Source organism: Pleurodeles waltl, chromosome 6, assembly GCF_031143425.1.
Source record: "Pleurodeles waltl isolate 20211129_DDA chromosome 6, aPleWal1.hap1.20221129, whole genome shotgun sequence".
Classification (NCBI taxonomy): Eukaryota; Metazoa; Chordata; class Amphibia; order Caudata; family Salamandridae; genus Pleurodeles; species Pleurodeles waltl.
The window spans coordinates 670,674,890-670,691,422 of NC_090445.1; the positions used below are offsets into that span (position 1 = coordinate 670,674,890).

At 38.9% G+C, this 16,533-nt stretch overlaps 1 protein-coding gene across 3 annotated transcripts in view; it reads right to left on the reverse strand.

Moving 5' to 3' along the window:
* The window catches only part of LOC138300137 (zinc finger protein 12-like), an 81,096-nt gene that overhangs the window by 24,643 nt on the left and 39,920 nt on the right, over positions 1–16,533 (reverse strand). For all 3 annotated transcript variants that reach the window (XM_069239073.1, XM_069239072.1, XM_069239074.1), the window contains 4 exons: positions 13,367–13,493; positions 11,148–11,258; positions 3,946–4,062; positions 3,069–3,176 (listed from right to left, as the gene is read on the reverse strand). In XM_069239073.1, coding sequence (XP_069095174.1) covers positions 3,069–3,176; positions 3,946–4,062; positions 11,148–11,258; positions 13,367–13,493 — 463 coding nt within the window. The remainder of the gene's footprint in view (positions 1–3,068; positions 3,177–3,945; positions 4,063–11,147; positions 11,259–13,366; positions 13,494–16,533) is intronic.

Here is a 16,533-nt window from a genome sequence, read left to right on the forward strand (position 1 = left end):
ATATCACTAATAAATCACTGGTACACCAATTCCTTTTGTTCTTTGACACTTTGACATACCAGATACTCAGGCATTGGCAACAATAATACTAAAAGGCAGTCCATTCATAGTGTGGGTGTGTATACTGCCTGGGTCTGGTGGAACAATGATTGGTGGGCTCTCTCAACTATAAACTGAGATGAGACGTAATGTTATTTTAAGCAATCTCTCAAAAAATAACTGTGTGTTGCCTGAGCATTTCATCCTAGGAAGAACACACTACATTGATCCTAAGGGACCCAATGTGGAGTTGGTCATTTTTTTAAATTCTAGATATTTAATACGTCTACAGGAAGACCCCATCGTCAAAGCCAAACAATCTCTTCTCTACTTCTCCAAGTCTGACATTCTGCTGCTCTAGCCTTAGCTGCATGGCTTTGTTCTTTATAATTAGGTAGCCCAGATTATTTACTACATCCTTTTCTCCCTCCTTTAATTGTCCTCATGTGTCTTTAGATCTTGTCTTTTGGCTCCAGGTCGATATGAGCACTTTCTTATTGTGTTTCCTACTCGTCCTACAGTTCACTGCCTTCTCCTTATTTATATGTAGTTTTGATTGTCGAGCAGCTACCCAGAATCATCAGTTTTTGTCCTCTGGCTCTACGGCCAGATACATTAGGGAGGCTCTCCTCCCTTCCCCAGGCCATACCCTTGCTCTTCACAATTATCTTTCATAATTTAATATGTTCAAAATACTTGATTGTAAGGTCAATCTCTATTTGGGACACTGCCATGCTTCTGTACTCAAGGTGTGTTTCTCCCTTTGCAGGACAAACAGAAACCCAGTTTTCCTTTCCCATTGGTCTGCCCTACTTGTGTGAACAGTTCTCCCTCGAGTCAGTTGTATTCAGAGAATGGTCCTTAACCTCTGGAATCTATTTCGTTTTGGTTTTGCTTTTGGGAGGCGGACGCCCCTCTGAGTCCTTCTGGTGGTACCTGCTAAAGCCATGATTGCAGGCACTCACAGCCTACGTCTACTGGTCCTATGTTCAATCACAGTGTGAAAGCAACAACAAACCTAAGACCAAACCGAACCAAGACAAAGAAATCCATATGGGACCTGCCTCCCGCAATCAACTCTGCTCTCCGGCAACTCCACAGCTCACAAGGTGCCCTTTTTTTACCTGAGTGATCACCCTTTCTCACTTCAGAGACAAGCTTACTGCTCCACTCCTCCCCACTCCACAATGCACCCTGCATCTCTGCCAGCAAAGTTTTCCTCTAGGGAGGAGGCAAATGATACCTATATGGAGCCACTAGGTAAGGGCACTTCAACTGTTACCCATTTGTTGTGCCTGTCAATGTATGGCCAGATCTCTAGAAACATCAACCAATAAATCCTCCTGATTCAGGGAAGAGCACTAAGGATATATGATAATTACAACTACATCCACATAAAGCTTAGGCCAGCCTCACAGGGTCTCCAGCTGATCGATGTCAGATGACCGCACTGTTCCACAAGCACAATAACAGTCCATTAGTTTGTTGCCATTTACGCTCCAAATTAATCCCTGTACCTTTCAACATCAGTATGGCTGAAGGAATCAATCAAGATGTCTAGACTCCTTCAAAATAAACACAGAAAAACTATTTTCAGACGCAAACCCAATGATCATATATGCCCAAGCTGCCCATCCCCAACCAGAGTCAATTCAAGATCATCATGTTTGTGTACTAAACATTTTAACACAAAATTAGCACTCCAAAGTTGTGCACAGAACCACTCCATTAGAGCTCTGATCTTGCAACCAAAATGTGTTGATAACTCTCTCAAGTGCTAAGCGGAGGACTGTAGTGCGGTTTTATGGTACATACCTTACTGATGTACAAAGAGCTGTCCGGAAAAATATTTTTGAAGTACAATCATAAGAAACTGTGTTACATGCTCAAACACATGTTATATTGGAATAATGACAACCATTTTCAGTGTAGGTTTCCCAAACACAAATTGTTTTGCCTCTACGGTTATGAGAAACACAAAGAGAATACTTTTCTGAATTCATCACAATTTCATGAGTTAATTCCCAGAAAAGCACAGCAGGTAGAACAAAATATGCAAGACAAAAAAGTATCCATCTGCAGATCCAATAAGGATGCACGGTGTTGGCCATTTTGGGTCCATAAACAAAATGTTGAGGTCACTGAACCAAAATCATGTGATTGGCTGACCACAACTGCTATTACACGGTGTGGGAGTCGGTCTCCACATCCTGAAGAAAGTGAAAGGCCAGATATGTGGGCATAGAGAGAATCCTCTAACTGATTAAATGCACTTTTAAGTGTTTTGGTTCTGCAAACCCCAACAAAGCGAATCTAATCCTATAGCTGGGACCTTGGACCCTTGCCGGACCACTCGTACCCAGTAAAAACAAAACTAAAAAAAGAAAGAAAGGGCCTGTCTAAAGGGCAGACCCAACAGCCAATCAAACTGCTGCAAAGGTTCATAAAGATACACAGAAGTGCTGCAGACCCAAAAAATGTGGCTAGAACCTGTGTGCTATTAGTTTACCTAACCACAAATTGTGAACTGTTTTTTTAGGTTTGTACTTATAATTTCACTTTAACTGTGTTTATTAACGAATTCCTGAGCTTTTTTTTCTAACCTACATTAAGGTATTATAACCAAAGCTATCCATAACCTAACTTTAACCTTTGTTTTTTTCTTTGAATTTCTTCATAGGTTGGTTATGTTCCCCTGTTTTCCTTGGTTGAGCACTATTACTCCATGCACACTGCAGAAACCTTTATAAAACAGTAGCCATTTAACACGTTTCCATGCACTTAAAATTTACAAATACATGCCTCAGGCTTAGAAACACAGTTCTCACTTTGTGCCAAGAAATCAACATTTCTGACACAGAACGTTACCAGTCATTAGACACCAGAGAGTGAATCTTAGGCAGCAACCAATCTTCACTTGCTGATGTGTGCATAGCTGTAGTTTCTGTTTGTAGAAGTATGAGAGGAAAATTACCATGAACACTTCTGAAAATCCAGTGCCTTCATGTTCTACCACACATCTCACTTACCAGCAGCATGATGACTGCTTCTTTGCTTGGAGCCCTGATGGTCTGTGGAACAGAGCTCTAACTCTTCATCTGTTGTCAAAGAGTAGGCAGATGTGACAATAGGGAAACCTGTAAAAAAATAAGTTTCAAATATGAAGGGCTATCCTCATTTTCCATGTAACTGCACGTTTGTGCTGCAATCAAGTGTTCCAAGAACAGGGGAATCACTTTATACACCACTCTACTATACAAGAGTAGGTGCCAGAGTTACTGATGCAGACCCAGGGTAAAAAATGACCTGCGAGAGAGTTAAGGTCAAGCTTTCCCATCCTCATCCAGCATCCCACCACCCAGCATACCAGTAGGTCACACCCCTACTTGGTTATTCAGACCCAAAGACTCGAGAACCACAAAATACAGAACTTCCTCTTGGTTGTTGTACTCCATGTGGCATGTTCTGGTACCAACTAGACTCAGCAGTTTCATTATGGGATCATGGTGTGGACCATCTGGGAATTCTACAATTTGTTTCAGGCACACAAACGTGCAAATCATGGAATACTCCCTTATGAATACACACGTTTTACTTATTAAGTATTGCAGAAGAGGTCTAGATGCCTTACCTTGTTTAAGATACAACTATAGCACAAATATGAACAACGCCATGGTTTGATACTTTTGGCATAAAAAGGCTTCACGCACTTCCAGTTCACTATTCATTGTACAGCCCAAAGATGTTAAGGTACGTCAAAGTCTGGGATGTAACAGCTTGTCTGTAGCATGACACCTGTCAATGAAGTCAAGCTCTGCAACCCACCCACTAAAATGACTGTAACTTAAAGTAGAAGAATGGTATTGGCGAATATATTTGGGCTGAATTAAGAATCATCATACTCACATGAACCTGGGCTGTTGCTAACTTCTTTTTCCCGAGGACACTGCTCATCTCTACAATACGGATCCTCAGTCTGTGCAATCCTGAATAACACATCAGGATTTACTGTGGGATGAGACACTGCAGGGAGAGGCAAAAGGAAGAACAAACAACAGCTTGTTTGTTAATTTACAGATATCAAACAAACGCACAACTGAAATCAGTAAATCAGAAAAATATGATTGAGATAGTGGAGCTCAACCCTTTAGACAATGGATTCAAACACAGATATCTTATAGGAGTACATGTTAACTGACATCCTTTCACCTAGCTCGGACCCAGAATGTGCTTGAAGGAACTCAAAGACTGACAATGTTTTTGCCTTGATCTGGAATAGTCATACAGCAACATGAAGAAGAACTAGATTTGCTACAGACAAGATAGATCAATATTTTAAGGTAAATCAGCTTTATTAAAATCAAAATACATATGGGTTACATACTAACAAAACAAGATATCTGTCACAATGATAATGATATTATTTTAAAAAGAATTGTAAAAGATGTTTAACATTTTAAAAGTATAAAATGGGGAAGAAACAATGAAAACGGAACAAGACCAATTGCAATGAGAAAGATACATTGGATCCTCAACAGCTAAATAAAAGAAAAAAGTAATATTCAATAAAGCATAAATTTAAGCTAAATTAAAATTCACTTAAGAACAGAGAAAATAAAGAATTCATGGTGGCTTAAAATTCTCAGATAATGTACAATTAGTAGAATTACAGGCAACAGGATTAAGATAATGAGTCAAAGGTAACCAATACAAATCTCTATTTATGGAAGGGCAGCATAAAGAGGTAAAAGCAATATCTAGTCTATGGTAGTTGCAAACATTATTCCACCAAGCCTTATAGGAAATGTTGGATGAATTTTTCCAATTGAAAGTAATTTGTTGAAAGGCTAAAGCTAACATGAAATCCAACAACTTTAAATTATCATCATCTGAAACAATGTCAGCAGAGAGTCTACCTAGAAAAAGCACCAAGGGAATTAATTGGGCTCGCAAATGAAAAATGCAGGTAAGCTGACACCAAACTTTTCTCCAAAAAGAGACAGTAGGAGGACATTCAAAGAGGATATGTATAAGATCTCCCTTTGGGCTATCGCAGGACCAGCAATTTGAAGTGGAGGATACAGAAAATGTTGCTATAGTAGGAGGGGTAAAATAAAGTCTGTGATAAAGAAAGAAAAGTGACTGTGTGGTAGAAGCTGATCTAGATATTTTATAAGATCGATGCCACACGTTATTCCAAAAGGAAACAGTCCAGGTACATCCCAAACCCAATTCCCATTGAGATTTAATTTTAGATTTAGGACGCGTCAAAACAGGAGACTGAAAAAGTTTATAGATATTTGATGCCTTAGGATACGAGATAAGAAAGGAGGACAAAGAAAAGGGTAATTCCGAAGAAGAAGAAGGGGAAGGCAAGGAAAAAGTACATCAAGAATAATATTAATAAGAAGAAGATATTTAGGCATAAATGAATTGGGACAATGAAATAGAAGTTGGAATTGTGAAAAAGAAAGTGGAGTATCACTGGAGAATAAATCCTTGACCCACGCTATCTTTCTTTGTCACCAGGATTTCCAAAATAAAGGTTTTTTATTAATAGTGATAAGACAATGATGCCAAATAGGGGAAATCAGAAAAGAGGAATGAGAGACAGATGGAGGTAAATAGTGAGAACGCAGAAGAGCACAAGTATGTTTAAGAAGCAGAGAGGAGATAAGCGAAATATTATAGGAAAAGGATACCACCTCAGTAGGGGAAAAAGGCAAAAGAAACGAACATTCAATATCCAACCATAAGGGAGTAAACCTAGAGCCTGACAGGGAGACCCACCTAGAAGCTTGACGCAAACAAAAGGATTTGTGATACAATTTGAAATCAGGAAAATTGACTCCTCCCTCCTGTTTAGAATGGCGAAGACGACTAAGAGAAATTCTAGATTTCTTATTGTTCCAGAGGAATTTAGACAATCTGGAGTCCAATTGTGTAAAAAAGGTACCAGGTAAAGGAAGCAGAATCATGGATAGGATATATAGAATGTTAGGAGAAATCATCATTTTAATAGAGTCAAGACGACCCCACCAAGATAAAAATAAGGGATTCCATGCCAGAATCGATCTATCAACTTTCTCTAAAGCATCTGAAATATTTACTTCAATGGACTTTTTAATGGATGAGGTGAACCAAATACCTAAGTATTTAATCTTGGAAGAATTCCAGTGAAAACCAGTAATATCAAACAATGCTCTAAAACAAAATTTTGTTAGAGGGAGGATTTCAGTTTTATCCACATTTATCTTATAACCTGAAATCAAAGAAAAATCCTCAATTTCCCGAAGTAGAAACGGAATTGTGAGCTCAGGGTTTGAGATATATAAAAGTATATCATCTGCATACGCCGTTAATTTTAAATGTTTCTCCCCGTACTGGAAACCTTCAATTTTAATGTTATTTCTAATACTGGATAGAAAGGGCTCTAGAGCTAGAATAAATAGGAGTGGAGAGAGCAGACATCCTTGACGTACGCCTCAGCGTAATACTAAATATCTGGACAATTACCCATTTACCAATATCGATGCCATTGGGGATTGATAAGGCAAAGAGATAAATAAAATGAAATGATGCCATAAACCATGCCAGGCTAAAGCTTTTAAAAGATAAGACCAGTCTAACCGGTCAAACGCTTTCTCAGCATCTATGGAAATTGCCGCTAAAGAATACGACTGAGCGGGAGCTTTGCTGAGTACATTAAAGAATGTTCTAGAATTGTCAGAAGCAAGTCTACCTTTGACAAAACCCGTTTGTTCGTTACTTATCAGCGCAGGTAAAAGGGTATCAAGACGTAGGGCTAATAATTTAGCAAAGATTTTATAATCTGTATTGAGAAGAGAGATTGGTCTAAATTTATTTACAGAAAGTATGATCCTTACCGTCCCTTGGAATTAGGCAAATCAAATCTTCCTGAAATGTGCCCCCTGTACAACTAGAACCCATGAAGAATTGAAAAAGCTGAAAAAGTTTGGGAAGTAACATGTCAGAAATTTTTTTAAAAAAATCCCACTGTAAATCCCTCCGGACCAGGAGTTTTACCTTTTTTTTTAGAGAAGGCTTTAAAAATTTCTAACGAAGTAATATCTGCTTCAAGTGAAGTAGCATCAACCAGTGTCTTATTAGGGTTTGGAATATTCTTTAAATAATCATCAATCTGTAAGGAGGTCGGGAATAACTCAGGAGTATAAAGTGTCTGGTAATAATTAACAAATTCAGCTAAAATATCTTCATCCTTAAAAAGGGACTCACCAGTATCTGAAACTATAGACTTCACACTATGGCGTTGCTTTCAAACTTTTAAATAATTAGCCAAAAGCTTCCCTGCTCTATTTCAACCTCCATAATAACGGGCACTACTACGTAGAAGAAAAGAGGAAGCGTTATCCGTTGAGATTTTGTTAAATTGCAATTTTGCCTGAATAAGTTCTTGTATATTAAAATTGGTGGAGGAAGAATAATATTGATGCTGTAACCGTTTAATTTTGAGAAGCCGTGCTTGATGTTGGGCATTAAAAGTTTTCTTTTTATTAAGGACAAAATTTATTATATGACCACGAGCTGCAGCCTTAAACGAATCCCATAACAATTGTGGAGAAACGTGAGAATCTTCATTAAATCGAAAAAATTCGTCCGCGAAGGAAGTGGAAAATTTAGAGTCAAGTAACAAACAATTATTAAATCGCCACCTATTGGATTTGGGATGCACCAGGATCAAGTCAAAATCTGTACTGACTGAAGCATGATCAGATATTACCATAGGTTCAATGGAGGAGTTAATAAGATTTTGGGATAATGATTTAGAAACAAAAATATGGCCAAGTCTAGATAAGGAGCCATGTGGTGGAGAATAAAACGAAAAATCCCTATTATCAAGATAGATCAATGTTGATTTACATTTGCACCGTCAAAATCGTGGCCTGAACTATACAACTGTGGGACCAATTCAGAAAGTTATTTTTGTTAGTGTGACTTACTCCTGAGTTTGAAGGGGTAAGACAGACTACAGAAAAAAAAAGCATAACAACTCAGGAAAACTATAACAATTCACACAGTTTCACAGAGGATTAGGCATAAGTGAGTGGTCAGAAGTTTCATAATCAGGATGGAGTTTGGGATTTCGGAGGCCAACCTTCTCTCCATACCAGGATGGTCAATTCCTGAATATATGTTTGGTGGTGTCTTGATTAACCACTAATAGCAGGAGGTGAATACTGTGTATTTGAAAGTGTGACAAAAGAGTAGCTGATGTTGAGGAAAGATGTGTTCTGCTGAAAGTCTACATAAAGTTGTTTAGGTTCTTAGTCAGAAGCAGTTTGCTTGGCCTCTCATCTCTGGAAGGAAGGCAAATATTTTCTTGATACATTGGAGATTCCATGTTACGAATAGTTGATGAAGCCCTCAGCTGAACAGCCTTCAATGAATTACAGAAGAGATCTTCTTCATTATAAAAAGCATTGGCAAAGCCCATGCGTCTCACCTTTATGCTGCCAATCCGTACCTATTGGTTTTGCCATTGCGTTTTGCCGATAGTGTTCAGCATTGGCAGAAACAAAATAAAAGTGCGATGATGCACACGTCATTATGTGCTGGGGAGGTGGAAGCTGAACATGCAGTGGGCCATTTCTGGATGAATGCAGTACACAAGAGAGAAAGCAGAAAAAGACATGTACTTCCATAGAGTGTGGTGGTGTTACAATAGAAAACAGTGATGACATCACTTGAAGAATCTAAGCGCCCATGATGATGTCACATTAATGATCTAGACGACACATGAAGGAACACGAAAGAAGATGTGATGATACATGGTCAGTCTGACATCAGTAATAGCACACAAGGAAACTGGCAGCAGAGATACAAAATAACACATAAGGGAATGTTGATGTCACTCAGGATTACCAACAGTCAATGGTGAGGTCATTAAGAGGCACCTAAAAAATTAGCCATCATGCATGGATGCTGACATCAGTGACGTTACATCAGTGCACATTTAGAAGTAATGTCACAAACGGAAACTAAATGAAGTCGCACAGAGAAATTGACCTCTGCGGTATTCATGAGGAGTAATAGTGTGATGTTAACTGAGATGACTGGCAGTCACTAAGCCAACCAAAAAAACAATTCCATGACACAACAAAAGCACTAAGCCAACCAAAAATAATAATTCCATGACACAAAAACAGCTGTGATATTAGGGAAGCTTTCTACACTGATTTCACGTTCAAAAACCAATAACAAAAAGGTAACACACAAAATGGCATAGAAAATGTGCGCTAGGAAACTTAGATCCATGATGCAACATGAGGTAACTGTCAGCAGCACTGTCACACTGGAGAAATGACAAGTGTGAAACGAGGTCACACAAGGAAAGGGAACACAGTGCTCTCATTCTATGAACAGTGCAGAATGACATCATGTACATAATCTGTAAGAAAGGAGGTTGCGGCAGTGATTTCGCATGAACAGCCTCGGACGCTTTTGAATGGAGGAAGTTGAATAAAACATTTTTATTTTTGTAGAAAAGACATCTCGTGTTTCAATGACCAGGATTGTAAGGAAGATAACATGCTACCTATGAACACCTCACTACCAATCCACCTCACCACATTATTTACTGAGACCTCCCCGTGTAACACCCACAGACAGGACAAAACTAAAACATAGCTTCAAATATACCAGGAATACTGACTATCTTGAATCCGATGGGAAGGGGGGTGCGCAGCGCTAAAAACAGACCTGTGAATTTCTCAAATGTAGTTGTGCTGGCACTTTCAGCTAGTGGCTGTCATATTCCTTACACACAAGCCAAGATACACGCATAAGCTAATGCACAGGAAGGTAGCAACAGATCAGCATACAGCATAAGTCTAGTTCACTGCCATCCCACATGTGCACATAGTGAATTCAAAAGGCACTGGACTCTACCTCACCGCTCCCATCAGTAAACAATAGACCTCAGCGTTGTGGAACTTCAGTCTCCCGTCTCGAGTCAGTCTCATTGTCTCTGCTGTTTCAAACTCTCCTTCTTAATTGTATTTACCTCGAGCCCACTGTGGGTCAAGCCGCCATTGTCCAACAAACAGCTCCTAACCATTCTAAAAAGTGCATCAAAGTGCTGTCCCATAAAAAAACATGACGATCAGTAAAAGAAGTGTGAGCTTCCCAAGCTGAAATTTAGATGTTGGAACAAAAGTGCTATGGCGCATCCAGCTCTGGCCGCATGATAACACTTACTTTTTCCTTACAGCGGTTGGCAACACAGACTGCAGGAAGATCGGAGGGACCTAAGTGGACATGGACAACAGGTGGGAGGGAACTGGCAACAAGACAGGGGAAAAAGCACTATGACGTATCGCTTTTTGTTTCTTGGGGCGTGTGGAGTGGGGAACAGCATAGACAACAGGAGGGTGGCACGGACAAAGGGAGGATGGAGGTCGAAGGGAAGAAGCAACACAACAGTAAGAAGAAGAAAATAGTACCTCAGTCATAGCATCAGTGGTGGAAGGACCAAGATAAAGCAGGGTTAAGATAAAGCAATCAGTACTTGGTCCATGCTCCATACGAAAGAAGAGGAATTGAAGCCAGCAAATAAGAGTGACAATGAAGCCCGTGAACAGTAAGCAGTAGGCCAAGCCCCTTCTAAAACATAATCTCTCTCACAAGGGAGAGCGCATGCACGGTGTGTCCTGAAGAGAGTGGTCTCATGAACTATAATCCACTGAAAGTCTACCTCACCTTTACGTTTACTATTATGATGCTCATAGCCTCTTGTAGTTTATTAAATGTGGAACACTGGATGATAAAGATCCAATACAATTTAAACTAGCGTAGTGAGTGGTGACATTCTGTATTTATGAGGTGTGACAGATGGAGGTCTTGATGGAAGGTGAAGATAGGTTTCTATCTGGCTGTACAGCATCACAAAAGGGCACTGGAGAAGCCAATATGCCCCAAAAGGTGAAACCTATTGGCTTTGCCAGCGCTTGCTTATCATCTCACCACTTAAAGACTATGAGTCAGCATGGCTGATTCAAGTACAAGTCATTAATGCAAAAATTACTGCTTAGCACTGAAACACACATGATTCACACAATTTTACTCACACGCAGTCTGATTACATGTGTCTGCTGTCACTGTATCCTGGAGATCTTGAATGTAAATGTCTTTTCCTTTATGAATCCGGAGTAAGGTACCCGTGTTGACAATCTGATAGCCTGTTAATATAATTGAAATATTTTCTATGTTAAAATATGAACTGCAAAGCTGTCTCAGATAGGGGCAGAAAGTGAGACACAGAGACTGCTGTCTCTGTGTTATTGTTTAGTATTACAGTCAAGACAGCTATGAAGAAAAAGGCTTTTCTTAAAACCTGTAGAGGGGTGGAAAATGAATAGGACATATACCATGACACAGTATGTCCTCTTATGAAATCTTGTGCACTAACACCCTATCACTTCCATCTGGAATGTTTCCAATCAAACCTCAACAAGTCCCTGCTCTCTCTGCTGTGAAATTTCATATGTTAAATCGCTTCTGAGATTCAAGCCGCATCACCCCAAAGTATTCCCTCCCACCAAAAACATTGCTTCCCTCGGAGGATGAAGTGCCAAAATACTTCTGCCTTGGATATTCGCTAGTCTAACAGATTCCAATTTTTTATTGTGGCCTCCTACATAAACTCTTATGGCTTTCAAGTATCTCTGCTAGATATGGAATTCAGAAAGTGTACTTAACTTTGCCAACTTTGGTACAATCTGCCAGGACACTAACGTTCTTTTAAAACTCAAAGTTGCTGTTTAAGGTAATTCAGCAGCAAAGTACCTACAGAAGAGCATACAATGTTTACAGAATAAACCAGTTCCTCAGTAAAACAAGACAGTCTTTGGTCTTGGCATTGCATTCCTTAAACCTATGTTTTACTCTGATCATGACTTTTGAGTTGTAAGATTAAGCGACTAGTCACTCTTTCCTGCCTCCAATTTCTCCTGATACAGAAAAAAGGAACAACCTACTTCATTGTCAGGAAAAGTATTGGCCCTTAATTTCAAAATCAAACTCAGGTTTTGAGGAGGAAACCCTAGCAAACTGCAAATAATGTTAGTAGAATATATGCAGTGCATCTAACATAGAAAATCATTTGGAGGGAAGACCACTAAGATTTTTTAATTTCCTATTAAAATGCTTCATAGAATTGGAATTTGTGCCATCAAGATTTTTTTTTTTTAAACAAGCAATTGTGAAATAATATAACCAGCACGTTACAGATACTAACAAAAATATTGGAAGGAGGTCCATGCTAGGGAAAAGATGTTAGGCTAAAATTAATATACAAAATTATTTGAGAAGTTCCAAACTTCAATTAAGTTGGAGTGTTCCAAAAATTTTACTACTTTTATAGATAAACTGATGTGCTCTGTACATATTTAATTAACACACTAAATGTGATGGGAGTGATGCTCACATTTAGTTTGAACCACTGACAGTTGCTCTGAGTAGCATTCCAACTCATCAGTTTTCACCAACTATGCCACTCTAGACCAGACATGCATGCCTAATCCAGTAATGACCCAGCCAGTACCATCCCAAACTGCTAGGTGATGTTCCCTCTAGAAGAGAACACAAGCAACCCCAGATTAGTTTTGGCTTTTTTAAGCCTTGCCAGTTTGGAGTCTATGGCAATGCAAGCAAGGGACCCACATCTAGGTGTATCCTACTCCACATGGCATTACATCAAACAGACGTAGGATTATGCAAGGAATGCTTTTAAATACTCCAAACTACTTGCAATCCTCTGGGTAGCATTCCAACCCATTGTTTTTCAGCCCTGTGCCACTCTAGGCTGAGACTTGCCTTATTTCATTTGGCTGGTTCCTGTTTTAGGTGGCATGGTGGGCAAAAAAACGATAATCTGGGTTATGGCCCAGTATAATTACCAGCAGCTTACATTAATTCAAGCAATCCACCCATCACTTTTTGCTGTCGGTCTAAGTGTGACAGGTGTGCCCAGAAATGGGTCCCGTTCTTGTTATGCCGTCGGATCCAGACTGACCTCTTGTGATGAGGCCCAAATAGACTGAAACAGGCCTACAGTTGCTTACATTCCTGTTCAGAGAGGACATGGCCTGGCAATTCAAGTGGACTCTTTGAATTGGAGCTAGACCAAGGCACATTTACATATGGCAGGTTCCTATCCGAGGTAGCATGCTGGACCAAAAAAAAAAACAATGAACTGGATTGTGGCCCAGAGTAATGACCAGTGACTGAGATTAATTAAAGTAATCCACCCATAATTCTTTGCTGTCCATACTGTGTACATATTTACCCATTGCTATCACGGTTTGGTGAATTTCCTTCATCACGTTCTTGTAAAAATCTTTTTGCCATTCTTGTAAAACCTTCCACTCCTCTTCAGAAAAACAGACAGCAACATCTTGAAACTTAACTTGTTCCTGGAACAGATTTATTTACCACATTTTCAGCATCTTTAGTAAACAGTTTAGAAAAACAATACAAATTTGAGTCCTAAAATATAGGAACAAGAGAGATAATACAGAAAACGTTTAGGTAAATGTATTAGGAAATAAAAGACTGGACTGACATTTGAAACATTTGCAGAACCATCCATAACTACTTAAAATACTTTCACAATTTCGCAATTTATATTTACATGTGCCTTTATAACGTAGTCATCGAAACCATTAAATATTATTTTTAAAGCATTCAACCAGCTACGTGAGCCACTTTATGATGATTTTCTATAAGGTTTAAACAGTACATTTTCATATGAGAAGAATTTGACACCCAACAAAGCAACAACCAAGAAGGTCTGCACACTACTAGAGGACAGGCCCCCCGTTCTTGGTCACTATGAATAATTACGTACCTGGGAGCTATGTCTCGTTACCTAAGATCTGAGTGTCAATAGTGCTACAGGGTGGAGTAGTCAGATACCTGGGGATAGCATATATATGCTTGATATGGGGCCGTCAGTCGGGGTGGGTAGTGTGGTGGGGAGAATGGGTAGGGGGAGTTGAGGGATTGTTTCTCTTTGATGTAACATTGGCCGGCCTTGGCCAGTGTTATCTTCTTTTCTGGAGTACTGTGTGTACCATATTGATAAACGCCCATACACAGATGCCAAAAGGAAAAAAAAAACAAAGCAATCTTTTTGCATAACATGTTTCCCATTGTTATGCCAACCTGTTAATTTGCTGGTGTGTGAAGGAGGAGGTTTGGTTGACTAGGCTGATAATTCAACCTGGATACAGTAGTATGGACTTCAGACATTGACAGTATATATGTTTGGCATTGTCCTGAATCTTTATTATGGAATATCAAGAATATCATAATCAAAATTTCTATGACATTAGACTCACAGTAAATAGCAATAAAGAAATATACCTCTTTTAGTATCATGAATTATTCGTGGTGAATAAATGTGTAGAACCAAAATCATACAGAAAAATTAACGGACAACCTCATAAATCCTCATCATCCTAGACATGATATACATAATATTCCCAAAAATAATTTCTGCATATAAAACACTATTGCAGCCATACAACTAAAGGAGCATCTTAGATAGTGTTCGATGAATGGAAACATCTGCCTTCAATCGTAAATGAGCTATCATAATTAGATAGGAATTCATTATTACTCAATAAGAATAAACAAGACAAATCCCACTGATATACTATGAAAATGGTTACTGAACACTATTTTCAGACTTTTGCACTGACAGTACTTTCTCTAAAAGCACTGATCTTTGGGACAACTTTGTCTTCTTGTAGTCTTCCTTAGTAACATTTTGAAAGAACTCAAATCTAAAATAACTGTTCAATGAGAGTGTGTCATACATTATTGCGTCTTTGTTTCCATTGACTCTTTTGGGTCACTACAGTCACAACTCATGTTCCATAACACAAACAATAGACCAAAAACATTTCATAAACTGAACAACATTGTTTATGGTAAATCTGCTAGAATTTCCATGTAGAAAAATGTGAACAAGCACAGGGTGTTAAGTAAAACTGAGATTATATATCATTCTTAGCCTTTGATCACATTGTCTAGACCATGGGTACTCACAAACATTTTCCCAGGGGCCACAAAGTTTGGTCTGTGGTGCGACCGAGGGCCGCATTGATGCTAGCAGCATGCCAATCAAAGGAAGGAGGGGGCTCTGGTTGGGGAGAGTTTGTGGTGTTATGGTGGAGATAGGGGGCAGCAAAGCATATGGATCTAGTGGCTGAATCGCACAATGTGAAACCAGAAAACCTGGCGTTAATCCTAGCTTCCCCACTTTACCAAACTGCGTGATCCTAGGCAATTGTCTTATTTCACGTTCCCTTCTTTTTCTTCATTATTGTATTAGGAGGACCTCACAATGCATGACTTTGGCATGTGCGCTTTGCAAACCTTTCTCCTGTGTTTGATTTCATAAACTATAAAGTTGTTCATGTACAATAGCAAATCAGGCCAATCAAAGAGTGCAGATAACAACTAACTTGCCTCTTAGTTCACTATTGGCATTGTTATCATGGTGGGGGTAAGAATGAATGTCGGGTGGGGGAAAGAATGAAAGTTTCTGCATTTATGTTTGAAATTTCTCGTTTAAAAAAATACTTCTCCATGCACTGATATAATCTTATGTACTTAGATTAAATGGTTCTGTGTGTAAATGAAATACTCTTTATGAATTTTTAAGAACACTCATAATTGTAGACATTTGGTGCAAGTTTTCTTAAAGAATGAAAGTGTTAGTGCAGTTAAAGCGGTGCAGGACAAATTCCTTACTTCCTTTCTGTATCTTCAATTATGTTTAAATCAAGTGTCCCCTGTTAAATCGAGTAAACAGTAACCTAGTGCTACTGCTGCCCTGGGGGCCGCATGTAAAGGTCAAAAGGGCTGCATGCGGCCCCCGGGCCGTACTTTGAGTATCACTGTTCTAGACTATCTATTGTTACCATGTTTTGAGGCTGCAATAATAACAAGGCTGGTGGATTAGCAGATTTACAGCAGTAGGAAAGTTCTCAGTGAAGATACTGAATTTAATATATACAATAGAGAAAGTGGCTTTGTATTCTAGTCTCACTGGATTGTTAAACAATGTATTGTATTCATTATAGCTTTCTTGTTTATATACAGAAAGATTCATAGTGGATAGTACTTACACAACATTTTGTATACTTCAACTCGTAGGACTTAGCCCTTCCCTTTGTTTGGAAAATAATTTTCAATGAATTCGTGTTTTTGAGATTACAGATTTTGTCTACTTTTATTGCTTGTGGGTGATTGTATCTCAGTATTCTCCCACACATCATTTTGTAAAACACTAGTTAGCTACCATGAACAATTGGTGGAACGAATATGAAAATTTGGGTCTGATATTTCTTATTGGGACAAATAATCAAAACCCATATTAGTTAGTTTTCATTGTTGAGTATGCATCCCCTCCTTTGGTATCTGACTCTAAAATTACAGAATCAA